The 15,662-nt window shown below is 41.9% G+C and overlaps 1 protein-coding gene across 2 annotated transcripts in view; it reads right to left on the bottom strand.

Annotated features, from left to right (window-relative positions):
• The window catches only part of LOC109911862 (formin-like), a 368,530-nt gene that overhangs the window by 157,990 nt on the left and 194,878 nt on the right, over nucleotides 1–15,662 (bottom strand). For both annotated transcript variants that reach the window (XM_048600301.1, XM_048600300.1), the window contains one exon: nucleotides 11,151–11,212. In XM_048600301.1, coding sequence (XP_048456258.1) covers nucleotides 11,151–11,212 — 62 coding nt within the window. The remainder of the gene's footprint in view (nucleotides 1–11,150; nucleotides 11,213–15,662) is intronic.

Raw genomic sequence — 15,662 nt, forward strand, 5'->3', positions numbered from 1 at the left:
CTGGACTTTGTCCAGATCCTTCTTTATGTGGACACAGATGGCTCAATGATCTGATGAATCACATAAAAGGCTGTGTAGTCATTAGTGAACATTCTCACTTCTGATCTCATAGTTGTCACTGACAAAGCAACTGAAGATGGTTAGGCCATTTGGAGGAAATCCAGCAGCAATGTCCTGGCCTGGGATCCAGTAGCGATCTCAAGCCTCAGGTGAGTACTATTCTGACAACTGCTACTGGCATTCAGAACACCTGCCCTCCACCACTGGGCTGGCAGTTAAGAACAAATGGGGCTTCAGTCTGTGGGATTATTGATCCTGGGGGATGTCCCACTATTGGCCTGTCAAATGGAAAAAGATTTGGTGGATCTTCCTGAAAAGAGGGGTTGTGCACCTCTCGTTGGCTCTCCAGCTGAGATCCTTGCTGTCTTATGTCCCCAAAGTATCAGTCTGAACCTGTGAATGAGTAATTAACTTACCATTGGATTACCATTTCCTTGTACAAACTTGATCGTTACAGCTGCATTTTACAAAAAGGAATTTGTCTTCGAAATAAAGGAAAGAAATGCTGAGTTGACCTATTGCAGCCTGTAATCTTTGCTCAGCTCAGAAGATTTTTTAAGTGCTCCAATCACCTACAAACTTTAATATTTGTGTGTGGATTTCTGAACCACCATTTGCAACAATGCATCTTGAGAGCTTCCTAAAATAAAACTCTCATCTCTCAGCCCTAAGCATTTGCCATATCATGGAATACCTTAGAGAATACAGCAGTCTGTTCCAATGAGGATCAGTTGTCAGTATGAAGGACAAAGGTTCTTCTTTACTGGTAACCATTGATCTCTAGCTGATAGAATCGTATCACTAACATCAAACTTACTTTTTTTAAAGAAAGCACTACACAGTCTATATGTGAAGCTATCCTTGTCACCAAGTAAAATCTGAATCCCATTATTCACTGTTGATTTATGAAATAATAAGTGTCCCAAATTGAGGGATAAATTCAGTTTAACTAAGAGTTTGGTTAAGCTGTCAACCATGAGCTTGATTTGCAAATAATGTCCGAATAAACTACATTCTCCAACTTAATAGGAAAATGGACACGAGATCTCAGCAATATGGTTCAGAAAACAAGCATTAATTTCTTCCCACTTCCATCAAAATCCAACTCATTCTATGAAAATTGTTTAGTTTTGCCACCTCACCAGTAGGAAAGTATAGTGGAGCACGCATTTTGCCAATCCAGGTGAGCTCACACTATTGCCTGTACTTTGGTCTAAGCACAAGGAGTCTGTATTCTGAGCTCAGCAGCAAGCAACAGCTTGCATTTAAGGTAGAAGACCTAGGAAGCAGGATTTAAGTTTCAAAAGGGTGGAGGGAGAAGATGAAAAAGGGAAATGTTGTAAATGTCACTCAACCTCATGGTTAGTCTGTAGTGCGCAGGTGAAGAGCAGCAGTTGAAAACATATTGTTTTAAATAGCCCAGGTTTTGCGGCTGTATACGGTTAACACTGCCCCAAGACTTTTTGTGAGCTATTAAACATCAACTTACAGTCGTCCGCAATCTGACACAATATTGTGCACTTTACAGGGAATCTGCATGGAAAGGGCAAGCAACAGCATGACTCTCCAACCACAATGAACTGAGTCAGGCAGGGCAGGTCTATTTCCATTAGCTTCAGGATCCTGATAGTGGAGTAAAGGGGAATCCCATCGAAGTAAGGCCAGCACACCTTAAAAATCAGTGGTGAATCACACAATAATTCTTTAAGAATTCTGAATAAATTCATTCCAAGGATTTTGTTTGTAGATGACCATATCTATGAGTCTAAAGTCTTGTAGCTTAATTTTTCTGATCTGGGTCAGACTGTCTAGTTCTGCTACAGATCAGACAAACTATTACATAATTACTTACCTGCAACTTTTCTGGCCTGTCTTCCAAGGCAGGATCCTGTAGAATTTACCAAGTACAGGGTTCTTCACAGAGGAGAGCACAAAAAATGCTTGTGAAAGCCACTCACACCTTTTATAATGGCATCAGCTGTCTTATTTTGGTAACTTAACACAATGTAAATACTCAAAGTATTTATGGAGAGGAAGGTAAATACGTAAAAAAAATGTAAGATAAGTGTATGAGATGGTAAAGGCAGTGATATTAACATTTGGCTATGGAGATATAAATTCAGATTTGACCACAGTTGCTGGTGGAATTAAAATTCAATTAATAAATCTGGAATCGAAAGCTAAAGTAATGGCATCATGAAATGACCAGCGATTGTTGAAAGAACCCATCAATTTTCTTTAGAGAGGGATATCTGCCGTGATAACCCGGTTTGGTCTATATGTGACTTGATTCCAGAGTTTCCACTGACACACATCCCATGAAAGAGTAAGGTAAGAAAAAAAGCAGGTGAGGGGTTAGAGTGGCAGGCAGTTAATTGAAGGGATAAATCAGGTCAGGGTGTAGTTAGGATGGGGTATCAGGGAGGGGAAATGGATGACGCTGGGATAGCTGGAAGTCCCAGGGTGGGGCAAAGAATTTGGAGAAGTCTAAACGCGTCGGGGCGGGAGGTGTCAGCTTTATTGTTACCCATAAGTTAGTCTTGGTTTTTATCTGCTTAACATTTCCTGGTTAACTTTCCAGATAGGCAAGTTAGAACGGCCTGAGGTCTATGGCTAAAAATGAGGGTTGCAGTTTTGTTTTGTAGGAGTCTGGGTGCAAAGTGATTGCCCATTGGATGTTTAAACTTCCCTGGGAATTCTCACACAGTGCATTAGAATATCCGTGGTGTCCTGTTGAGTAACTTTCAGGACGCTCTGACTATCCAGAGACTGGGGAATCTGAGCCATGAGTTTTCTTTTGTGATACAATATACCAAGCAGGAAGCAACCATTCATTGACAACTGCTTCTGACTGACTAACATATGCTTCCCTGGCAAATGAGTGGATAAATGGTCTCCCTCCTGTGGAAAATCAGTTGCTGTGGCTGTGCAGTTGTTGTACCCCTGACAAGTGAAAAAGGGCTCATTTCAAATACATGTATTTCCCATTGCCATTTGCCTTTTATCATATAATCCCTACAGTACGGAAACAGGCCATTTGGCCTGTTGAGTCTACACTGACCCTCTGAAGAGCATCCCACCAAAATCTACCTCTCAACCTATCCCTGTAACCCTTCTTTTCCAATGGCTAATCCAACTAGCCTGCACATCCCTGGACACTACGGGAAATTTACCATGACCAATCCACCTAACCTGCACATCTTTGGACTGTAAGAGGAAACCCACACAGACACGAGGAGAATGTATATACTTCACACAGACAGTCGCCTGAGGGCGGAAATGACCCCGGGTCCCTGGCACTGTGAGGAAGCAGTGCTAACCACCGAACCACCATGCTGCCAAATTTTAGTTAATTGTCAGGTTCAGGTTACATTGGCTTCAGCTGGATCATGTAGAGATGCAGTTACTAGATACAATGCAAACCTGCTCACAGTTTTAATCTCATCTAAACCCGAACAAAATCACTCCACCTTTTAGCAAGATAATTAATTGTTTCTCCAAATAGCAGGCCATTTATAATTTAGTTTTCAAATATAAAAACATATTCTACTTTGTAAATAACCAGTTTTTAAGCCTTGAAAATAGACTGGAGGAGAAAGTCAAGTTCCCACCCCACACTCCGGTGTCAATAAACCAAATAAAATTATCCTGTTTGTTGAAGAGAAACAGAGAAACTGTTCCTCACCACATGCATTAGAAGTGTGCTTGTGCCAAACAGAGCCATTCATGTCTCTAATGAAATCCAACTTCTGCATGATTAGAAAATACACGCAAAATGCTCAGCCCAGTTCTTTTCACTCTTGCACGTTGTAATATATTCTAACTTGCCTTGATTCCTGACACTAAAACATCTATAAGGTTGGAAATGTTAATATTGTAAATTATCCTCAAAATTTTTGTCAAGTTGGCTAATTTTGTGTTTTATGGAAATCACACATTTTATTAATGAGTCAAATTACATCGTCAGAATTCTGGTGCTGCTGTAAATGCATTCCTTGAAAAATAAACAAAAAGAATAATGGTGAGCTGAATTTTCCCCCAGTCAGGTGCAATATAAAATGTTACTAAATGGAATGTAATGAAGTCCACTACTGTTTTTCCCACATGATCTCCATTTCACTGTCCTGGTCGCTGCCATCCTTTACCTTTGTGCTACATCTCCCACCTCAGAGGAAACTGGTGCGGAACTGACAGGTCAACCTTCATCTGCACTGGTGGGCTTTCTTTCAATAGTGGGGATCGTGTTCAGGAAAGTGGATTGGGAATACTGAGGGAGGAGGTTTGAGGGAGGGGAAGAATATACCATAGTCCTTCATGCTACTGCCCTATCAATGTTAGCTAGAATGTTCCTCCTTGGTATTTTGAACTTGCACAAAAACATCCCGATTTTTATGAGAATTGTTTATTTACTCTATACTACTCTCTCCTATATAATGAAACAACGTAATTGCCCTCTTTGTCCATCTTCTCTCTTTACAGCCTCAATTTCTTTCAAGTCTACATCTCTCAAGATTATCAATGCAATAAGGTCTTTCTAACCTACTGGGTGATCCTGGCATTTTCTATTTCTGTTTCCATTAAAGCCTTTGAATCCTTTTTACAGTGTAGTGTGCCAGCATTATTTAAAGACCTAAACGGATAGTTCCTGAGTGTACCCTCTTTAAACTTAGCACATGATGCCTTTAACGATCCATTCATTTGTTGATCTATAATTCAAAGTGTTATAAGTGAATGCTATTGAAGTAGAGTGGTTTATTTTTCCACTGTGTGTACAGTATATCACTTCACCTTGGTGATGGTGGCCCAAATTATATGGTAAAAGTAAAGTGAGATTATCAGCATCACCATCTTGCTTCCCCCGCTCAATATGATCATGGCTGACTTGGTTGTGACTTCAACTCCACATTCAACTCCGCCCGCCTCCAATAACATTTGGTCCCTTGTCAGTCAATAATCTTTCCATCTCTGTCTTAAAAACACTCAGCGATCTTGCTTCAACTGCTCTCTGGGCAAGATAGTTCCAAAGACTCTCAATTCTCTGAAAGAACAATATCCTCATCTCCAATGGAAAGGGAAAACCCCTTTTATTTAAACTGTGTTCCCTTCATTACAGTAACCCCAACAAAGGGAAGTATCTGTTCAACATCCACCCTGTCGAGCACCATCAGGATTCTATGTCTTTGAATAAGATCACCTCTCATTCTTCTAAATTCTAATGGATAAAAGTCGTCCTTCACAAGATTGAACAAGATTAAGGTATCAGTTCAAAAAAGCTTCTCTGAAGTGCTTCCAATGCATCTACATTCTTTCTTAAATAAGGCGACCAAAACTGAAGACAGTACTGCAGGTGTGTTCTCACCAATGCCCTGGGCTTGCTAATGGTGTGATTCCATGCATCTTCTCCCCTTGTGCTTCATGGGTGAAGTCACAGATTTGGAAGGTGCTGCCAAAGGAGCTTTGGTGACTTACTGCAGTGCATTTAGAGAAAGATAAGAGGAATGGAATGTCACCTCATTGCTCCCTACAGAGATATGCCAGAAGATGTTCAATGATCTGACACAGAAGGTAGAGTAACAGACTGGCCACTGTCCTTTTTCTCTATCATTGACACTAGCATACAGTTGATTGTCCAAATTCAATGGTGAATGAGTAACTCAACATTTTGCAAGGTAGGTCTTTCCAATACCAGCGCAGTTGTAGTATGGCACACTGACCTCGACATCGCCAAGGCCAGACGCCAACTCTCCGACACCTCATCCTACCGCCCCCTTGATCATGAACCACCCCCAACCACCAAACCATCATTTCCCAAACCATCCACAACCTCATCACCTCAGGTGACCTTCCACCCACATCCTCCAACATCATCGTTCCCCAACCCCGCACCGCCCGCTTCTATCTCCTTCCCAAAATTCACAAACCTGAATGCCCTGGTCGACCCATTGTCTCCGCCTGCTCCTGCCCCACCGAACTTATCTCCACCTATCTCGACTCCATTTTCTCCCCATTGGTCCAGGAACTCCCTATCTACGTCCGTGACACCACCCACGCCCTCCACCTCCTCCAAAACTTCCGATTCCCTGGTCCCCAACACCTCATCTTTACCATGGACGTCCAGTCCCGATACACCTGCATTCCCCATGCAGATGGCCTAAAGACCCTCTGCTTCTTCCTGTCCTGCAGGCCCGACCAGTCCCCCTCCACTAACACCTTCATCCGCTTAGCCGAACTTATCCTCACCCTCAACAACTTCTCTTTCAATTCCTCCCATTTACTACATACAAAGGGGGTGGCCATGGGTACCCGCATGGGCCCAAGCTATGCCTGCCTCTTTGTAGGTTACGTGGAACAATCCCTCTTCCGTACCTACACTGGCCCTAAACCCCACGTCTTCCTCTGTTACATTGATGACTGTATCGGCGCCGCCTCGTGCTCCCACGAGGAGTTCGAACAGTTCATCCACTTCACCAACACCTTCCACCCCAACCTTAAGTTTACCTGGACCATCTCTGATACCTCTCTCTTCTTCCTGGACCTCTCTGATTCCATCTCTGGCAACCACCTGGAAAGCAATATCCATTTCAAGCCCACCAACTCCCACAGCTACCTAAAATACACCTCCTCCCACCCACCTTCCTGCAAAAATGCCATTCCCTATTCCCAATTCCTTCGCCTCTGCCACATCTGCTCCCAGGATGAGGCATTCCACTCCCGAACATCTCAGATGTCATAGTTTTTCAAGGATCGCAAACTCCCCCCCTCAGTGGTCGAGAACGCCCTCGACCGCGTCTCCCGCATTTCTCGCAACTCATCCCTCACACCCCCTCCCCGCAATAACAACCAAAACAGAATCCCCCTCGTCCTCACGTACCACCCCACCAACCTCCCGATCCAACGCATCATCCTCCGACACTTCTGCCATCTGCAATCCGACCCCACCACCAAAGACATTTTTCCCTCCCCACCCTTATCTGCTTTCTGGAGGTACCACTCTCTCTGGGACTCCCTTGGCCGCTCCATGCTCCCCTCCAGCCCCACCACACCCAGCACTTTTCCCTGCAACCGCAGGAAGTGCTACACCTGCCCCTACACCTCCCCCCTCACCCCCATCCCAGGCCCAAGAAGACTTTCCACATCAAGCAGATGTTCACCTGCACATCTGCTAATGTGGTATACTGCATCCACTGTTCCCGTTGTGGCCTCCTCTACATCGGGGAAACAAAGCGGAGGCTTGGGGACTGCTTTGTGGAACACCTACACTCAGTTCGCACTAAACAACTGCACCTCCCAGTCGCGAACCATTTCAACTCCCCCTCCCATTCCTTAGATGACATGTCCATCCTGGGCCTCCTGCAGTGCCACAATGATGCCACCCGAACAGCACTTCATATTTCGCTTAGGAACCCTGCAGCCCAATGGTATCTATGTGGACTTCACAAGCTTCAAAATCTCCCCTCCCCCTACTGCATCCCAAAACCAGCCCAGCTTGTCCCCGCCTCCCTAACCTGTCCTCCCACCTCAAGACCCACCCCCATCTCCTACCTACTAGCCTCATCCCGCCCCCTTGACCTGTCCATCCTCCCTGGACTGACCTATCCCCTTCCTAACTCCCCATGTACGCTCACCTTTACTGGCTCCATCCCCGGCTCTTTGAGCTGTCTGTCTCCTCTCCACCTATCTTCTCCTCTATCCATCTTCTATCCGCCTCCCCCTCTCTCCCTATTTATTTCAGAACCCCCTTCTCCTCCCCCATTTCTGAAGAAGGGTCTAGGCCTGAAACGTCAGCTTTCCTGCTCCGCTAGCGCTGTTTTCATCCAGCTCTACACCTTGTTATCTCAACATTTTGCAATATGATTTAGGAATACACAAACTCTGTAGCTTGCAACTTTGTACTGGCAGAAAGGTCCTATAAACCCAGGGTTGATATTTTTAGTCAACTTGTTCAAAAATTTTGGTACACCCCTCTGGAGCAAGTGGGATTTGAACCTGTCACCTGGTTCAGAGGTAGGGATATTACCACTGCATCATAAGATTCCATAAAACCTAGGGTACTATCAATAGATCAAATTATATCAGCTGCCTGGTTCCACATGCAATTGTGAACCTCATGAACTCAATCACTTAACAAGACAAGTTTATGGACAATTACCATGAAGAAGCCAGAAAAATAATCACACTTGATATTGGAGATTTGGCAACAATGAAACAGACCAAAGAGTTGTGGAATTGAATTGAATTGAATTGAATTGGATTAGCCTTATTGTCACATGTATTCAAATGAGTACACTTGCAACACCATCTTACAAATTACCTAGGTACAGATTTTTCAGCACCAGTTCTCAGGAAAAAAAATTAGAAAAATAAAGAAATAAAAAGTCCAGCATTATAGATCGTAGGAATAAAACAGAAAATAGGGAAATAAAAAATTCAGAAAAACAGTCCCTCCAACCCAGTACACGCTGGCACCTAGCCTCCAGACCCCATCGGGTCTTGACTCCAGACTGCGCCGAGCTTCACCTCGAGGCTCTCAAGGCCAGGAGACCACTCTAGAATCACCTTAATGCCAGAAGTCCATGCCGAGGCCACGCCAGGCCGAAAGATAACCATGGGTCACTGAAAGACCAGCACGCTGGGCCGAAGGACTGCCAATGCCAGGCCAGGAGACAGCCATATCAGCTGAAAGATCACCATGCCGGATCTGTGCTAAGACTCAGAGTTCGAGTTCAAGTTGAGGCTGGAAGCCTGAGTCCACGCTGAGGCCGGGAGTTCAAGTCATTGTCAGGAAGATAGAAGAGAGAAAAAAAAAACACAAAAGGAAAACATAGAGAAAAGAAAAAGAAACAGATGGAGCAATGAGCTCTGGCTGAAGCATCCTACTCTGCCACCATCTTGGAACCTGCTGAACTGTATGTTGGCTTTCAAATATTTAGGATCTGTATCAGGCCTGATACCTCAGAGTTGATCAAAGACTTTAGAACTGTGCTCCGCTAGTAATGAACAAACAGATGCAGACAAAGTAGAATGGTGAAGTTAACAAGCGCAAGGTTTCACCTCCTGAAGGACAGGTCAGGATTCTAGTTTATTCATTCAGACTAACACACAAGTGAGATATCAGGAACAAGAACAAACTAACCAAGCAGATAATCAATAATTTCCAACAGCAGAATGTTCTATCTTTGACCAGATTGTCATTGCAGAAGGGCCAGTGAAGATCCTCGAGCCAGTTTTAATGTAGGACCAGCTAACTGTCTTGTGATTTTAGTCTGTATTGTGCATCTTGGAGAGACATTGCTTTGTGAACACAGACGGAGCAGGATATGAAGTAAGAGGTGATGTCCCATGACTCCACAAGTAATTGCACTGAAAGGGAAGGGATACTTATTTCATAAAAAGCAAAGTACTGTGGGTGCTGGAGATAGGAAACAAGAACAGGTAATTCTGAGAATTCACCAGGTCTTGCACATCTCTGGAGAAACAAACAGAGGTAATATTTCAAGTCCAATATGTCCCTTCTTCAAAACTTTAGCAGACTGGAAAAGCGATGTGTTTTATTCTGTAGAAAAGGGTGAGCAATAGCAAGTGGAATAGATGGCAAATGGTTTGATAAACAGTTAAATCGGACTCAAAACGATAATTCTGTTTCATCACAGGTGCAGTCCCCTGCTGAGTTTCTCCAGCACTTCCTATTTTTATTTCAAATAGTAAAGGTGATGCAGATAAAAAATGCAAAGGGAGTACTAATGTAGTGGAAATTTCTCCAAGGCCAGGGCGTTGGTGAGAACACACCTGCAGTACGGCCTTCAGTTCTGGGCACCTTATTTAAGAAAGAATGTAGATGCATTGGAAGCACTTCAAAGAAGCTTTACTGAACTGATACCTTTATGGGGTTTCAATCTTGTGATGGACGACTTTTATCCATTGGAGTTTAGAAGAATAAAGAGGTGATTGTCTTAAATACCCAACTGGTTCACCAATATTCTTAAGGGAAGGAAAATCTGGCCTACATCTGACTTCAGATTCACAGCAATATGACTGAATCTTAGGTGCCTTCTGAAAATGTTGAAATAAATCACTCAATTGTATCTAATTGCTACAAATGCTGAATTCAAATTGCAACAGCTGTCATGGTGAGATTTGAATCCAGGGCTGCTGTAGCATTTACCTGAGTCTTTGGATTGCAACCCCAAGACAATGCAACCACTCTCGCTTCCCCTGTGAGAGTTTGCTGTGTGTAAATTGTCTGCCATGTTTCCTTACAGTACAAACATATTTATATATCTAAAGTCCTTCACTGACTATTGGAGCAGGGAGGGATGTGAGATTTGAGGATATGCAATGAACAGAAGGAACGATTATGTTGCCACAGGACAGAGGAAATGGTGTAATGACAGCAGCAACAAACAGTAACGATTAAACAGATGAGGGCACTTCAATGGTAGCTTGATTCTGGATCTTTCTTGTACCTGTTGCTGAGAACTCTTCCAAGTGTTAGCCCTACTGATAATGCACTCGGTACTCCTCTGCTTTCCTAGCAGTGAGACTACTTCATTTCCATCAACAGCAGGTAATGCTCACAATAAACGATAGTCATCCTTTGTTTTGCTGTAACAAATGGTGCTATGGGAGCATATATATCAGGTTTTGCCAGATAATAGCATGTATTCCACTGAACTGTGGGCAGCATCAGCGCACACACTGCAGAATGTATTGTAAATAGCAGCAAAGGTATTAGTGGCTAAACTCAATAGCTATAGGATTTCCCCACCTCCACCCACCCAAACAATCTTCCATTCATCCTTCAGTTTACAGAATTCAAGAAAAAAAACAAAAATTTGGGATCAAAGCATTTCTTACTGCAGAACTATTTAACTTAGCAATATTCAAAAGTTTAATGATAATACTTATTTACAATGAAGTGTTCACTTGCTTTCCAATGGTAGAAATACTACAAAATTTTATTGCATCCAGTACCAAACCAAAATGAATAATAGACTAATACGTGAAATGGATTCCAGTAATTCTTACAATATGTTTTAAAGAGTTAGTCAAGTTCCTTTTTATGAGTTCTTCTGATTTCTATCAGTACTTACATTGTCATACAACGCTTGAAGTGTTTCCAAATCCACCACCGAGTTGTCCAGATGTAAAATAGCTGAAATGCCAATGTACGAGAAATATTAACCTATAATGATCAATGTTGTGTTAGACAACACTTAATTCCAATCCTCTTTATCGTTCACAGAAACAGACAAATGCATATAAATATATCAATGGCTTTAAGCCATATGACTTGCTTTACAGAAATAAGTGGAATATTAAAAACCCTTAACTGGTACATCCTATCTACAATGGTTGCTCAAGCATAGTTAAAATAACATAGTGTCTCAATTGCAGATAAACTTATTTAGCTAGTATTACAAGATCAAAATGATTCAAATGAGACTCTCTCTGGCTCTGAATATTGTTACACGTAACACTGTTGCAAGAAAGATTAAGGAATTGCACCCACAAATGTTTAATTGCATTGTCAGCACGTTCACCATCTAATGTGTTACAAATCCTTATTAGCAATCTAAACATACATTGTCTGCTCAGATTTTCTACTTTATTGAGACTTTAAGATAAATAGAAAGGAAGCAGACACATGCTGTGAAGAACTGGTAATTTTATTGGATTCTTGTAACTAGAAAAAACTGTCGCTCAGCCAAGTCTGGCTTTTGAAATCTATTTTGAAGTAATTTAAGGCAAACATTTTCCTGTGGCACTATGGTGTCCGCTCACAAAAACAAGAATTTATATACAGAAAGATCATTAGTGTAGCATTGTGCCCATTTGGTTATAATAACCGTCACTGACGACAAAAAACAGATCAGCATCATGCACTTAACAAACTAGCAGGCACACGCATTAAAACAGTTTCTTACTAAATTCATGTACTGTGACACATAAAACGAATAGAGTATTTGGAATCCACATGTTCTTGGTTTGGTTGTATTAATTTACTGATTGTGTGAACTTATGCTATCCTGAGCCTGAAGACAAACTTAATTATTTTCGAAAGACATTTAGCCTAACCCATCCATAAAGGCTCATATGTCATTCTGCTATATTCAAAGTAGATTCAGTTGGGAGCATTTTCTTTTAGATATTTTACACAGGTAGCCACAGCAAAGCAGCACTTCCTTTGTTTGTTATTTCTTTTGACATTCAGCAAGGAAAATCTGCTTTTCTCCCCTTTGCCAAGACTATCTTTACTGATTTAGTGACTTAGAAAAATCATTCAACTACACAAAAGTCACTTGCCTCAGACTTTCTGGGACCATTCAAATGCAATCTATTTTTTTCTAGCTGGAAATCTTTCTGAGGGATTATGCTTCATGTGGCAGCAGAGGAGAACAAAATTATATTTTCATTTGTAAAGTTCAGAGGAGACTGTCACCAAGGCAGCTAGCCAGAGGAATATGAGCGCAGTGATAAAATCCCTCTTGGCTTAACTCCGTGACCTGTTGCACCAGTCTTTATAGGACATGTCAGCCATCCAAACAGCAATCCCTGGAGGATGTCCCTGGTCTGACTGACTTTCCGTTAGCCCACAATAACTCTGTGATTTGTGATGCACAATTATGATAGGATTGACATACGATTGAGAGACTAGCAGAACCCTATGCCCCACAAAGTCATGAGCAAAATGGTTCTGGCACCAGATCTGGCCTAGGTTCATCAGACTAAATCCCTTGATCTTCAAGGCAAATGCAAAAGAACACATGTTATAAGTTACTCATAACAAAGAAAATATTCTTTAAGCTCTTAGATTTGCCCAGTGTTGGGTCAGCATTTCTGGTCTAGCAGGGTGTAGTGAAAACTAATGCAAAGAAACTTTAAACCATAATCCATTATTCAGATTGAACCCAAAGTACAATCAACTAAAATTGAAACTAACACAATGGGCATGTCTGGTGGCACAAAGCAGGTTTCTTTGTCTGGTAACTGGCAAAACAGACCTAAAGTTAAAGCAGCCACATCGTATTTACTTCTGTCGAGTTTGTGGTGGGCAGGAAGCAAAAGTGTTGAAACATCTGAATGTTCTTTAGATGTAACAACATAAAGTCATGACACATTGTGGTTATCCCAGACACTTTGTCTTTTGATATATAGTTTTTTGCATTTTTTTGTCCTTTCGGCTTTCTCAGTAGCTTAGTAAAAGAATGGTGGCTGATTCAATTGTTCATTCTCCAGTTCAGTACTGAAGTCAAAATATTTTGAATAATAAATGTGACTATGATTTCCTATTAATTTACTGTTTTCCATTAGAAAGTAACAAATGCAAAAGCATTTAAGAAGAATATTGTACTGTAGTTTCATTCCTAGGCAAATAACAATGATTAGTATCCATTTAATTTATGTCTCGGTTTATAGACAATTCAATGCAGATTGTAGATATTCAAAACTGCTTTAGTAATTAATATGTAATGTTGAAATCAGTGATACACTTATTAAAAGGATAAAGCACATGTTGGAACACACATCAACATGCAATGCAATATTTCCAGCCAGACTAGGTCTAAGAAAAGGGACAACTACACATGGTGCTTATCTTGAATTCAAGAAGTGGATATTTCTTTCATGGTACAAATAGAAAATTAAAAGGCAGGAATGAAAATTCAGTGCCTGGATGTTAAGACCTCTCCAAATTCAGACAATCCATAAATAAGCTAAGAACATATGATCAAGTGCAATGTCCAAAGACTGCCAGGGAAATCAATAATAAGGATCAATCACTGCTAATATTGAGGAATGAAATATATGGAAACCCATTAGGTATCCCACAAAAACTAGAAACTGTATTTAGGTAACCCTCGGCTCACCAGGGGATTAAAATACCTTAAATAGAAAGCTCACTGGATACGTGGAGTATTAATGTCATAAAGAGATAGTAAAGCTAAATTGCTAGGTGCTGCTAGGAACAGGTACTATCATTAAGCATTATAGATTAGTGCGGCCAGGTAGTTTGGCAGGAAGTTGGACAGTTAGAGCAAAATACAAAGGCCACCAAGACTTTCTCTTATAATTCATTCATGTGGTGTTGGTGCTGCTTGTGTCTCTTACCAAACAGTGGAAGCATCACTGAACAACAACTGAAGCAACGTGCTGGCCAGCAGAAAAGTTAGAAAGACTTTTTCAGTAACAGAACCTGGGAAGACTTCTGAACTGTCTTTCCAGCTTTTTCCCTCTGCCCATAGTGTGTGTATGTGTGTGTGTTGTCTGTCTGTATGATAATGTATGAGATTTCATGAGCAGTTATTAAATGCTGATGGTTCAATGCAGAAGCCTGGTCCATACTTTCCATCAATCAGGGTCTGAATGTTAGGTATACTGGGTAACTTTGTGACTTTAAAAAATCTTTAACTTTGGTGACGACTCTGGGGAAGGGCTCACTTTCCAGCATACTACCTCAGTGAATCATAACACTGATCAGCTGCCTTCCCAGCAAGTATCCAGTTTCCTGACTGGGAAACTGGGGTGACTTGCATGATGGCTTTGGGACAGACTCAGTCTTGAGGTAATTGGAGCTATTGGTGGAAGGATCAAGGGAATGCACTCCAGAAGCTACCTCCTCCTCTGCCTTTGTGTCCAACCAACATCCCTCAAAAAATGACTGTAGTAATTTTAACAATGTCAGCCAGGTGACTGAGGCTGTTAATCTGGTCCAATCAGGAAGCCCTACCTGACAGATATAAACAGGAGTGTCACAGGTTCTCTTCACTCTGACAGAAGTCTCTGAGGCAGCTGGATCAGTGTCAAGGACTGTCCAAGCGTAAATAAACGGTGACTTGGTGATGGGATACCGGCCTCAATGGAGTTATTTCAGTGACGAATTAAAAAATGACTTACTCTCTGGATTCTACAAAGAGCAGGCCTCAACTGCAGTTCTTGGGACCCGCAAGCTGCTAATTAGCCGGCAGCTGATGCAGACCCCAACACCAGTATTGAAACTCGTGATTGACTGAGCAACAGGCGCTATGTTCACCTGTCAGATCTTAAAGAGCTGACTGGTATTCAATAGGCACAGCTCCTTCAATGCTCATGTTTCTAACAACATTGGGCTTGTAATCATGCGAGGTCTGATTTTAGCTCTTTCACAACAATGCTGACACCTCAAGCTCAACCATCAGGTCCTCCAATCTACATCCCTCAGGATGTACATTAGCTACCCACATTGAGATCTGTATTCCACAGCCTTGATCAACAGCCCCTCCTCTGGTTTCTGCCCGTCAACCTATAATCTTTTAAAATCCTTTCTATCCTCATGCAGCAGGTAGTCTCTAACTTGGAGAGACATTATGCTTCAACCCCATCAGTTGTCACTAGCCAGGAATCTAATGGTCCATGATCCCCACTTAAATCTGAGAGGCACATTTAGTTACATTCAACAGGATGCAAATGTCTCTGAGCTGCCTTCTTAATGTTAAATGACTTCCTGCCATTTTCATGTTGGTCTGTTAGCCGCTGTCTTTCCACTTGCTGTTTAATTCGACCTTTTATTTCTGCCATCAGGATTCCAGCTCACCCGCTCCCGTATAATTTCATGAATCTTCCTTCAA

The sequence above is a fragment of the Rhincodon typus genome, chromosome 8, assembly GCF_021869965.1.
Source record: "Rhincodon typus isolate 14 chromosome 8, sRhiTyp1.1, whole genome shotgun sequence".
NCBI classification, from domain to species: Eukaryota; Metazoa; Chordata; class Chondrichthyes; order Orectolobiformes; family Rhincodontidae; genus Rhincodon; species Rhincodon typus.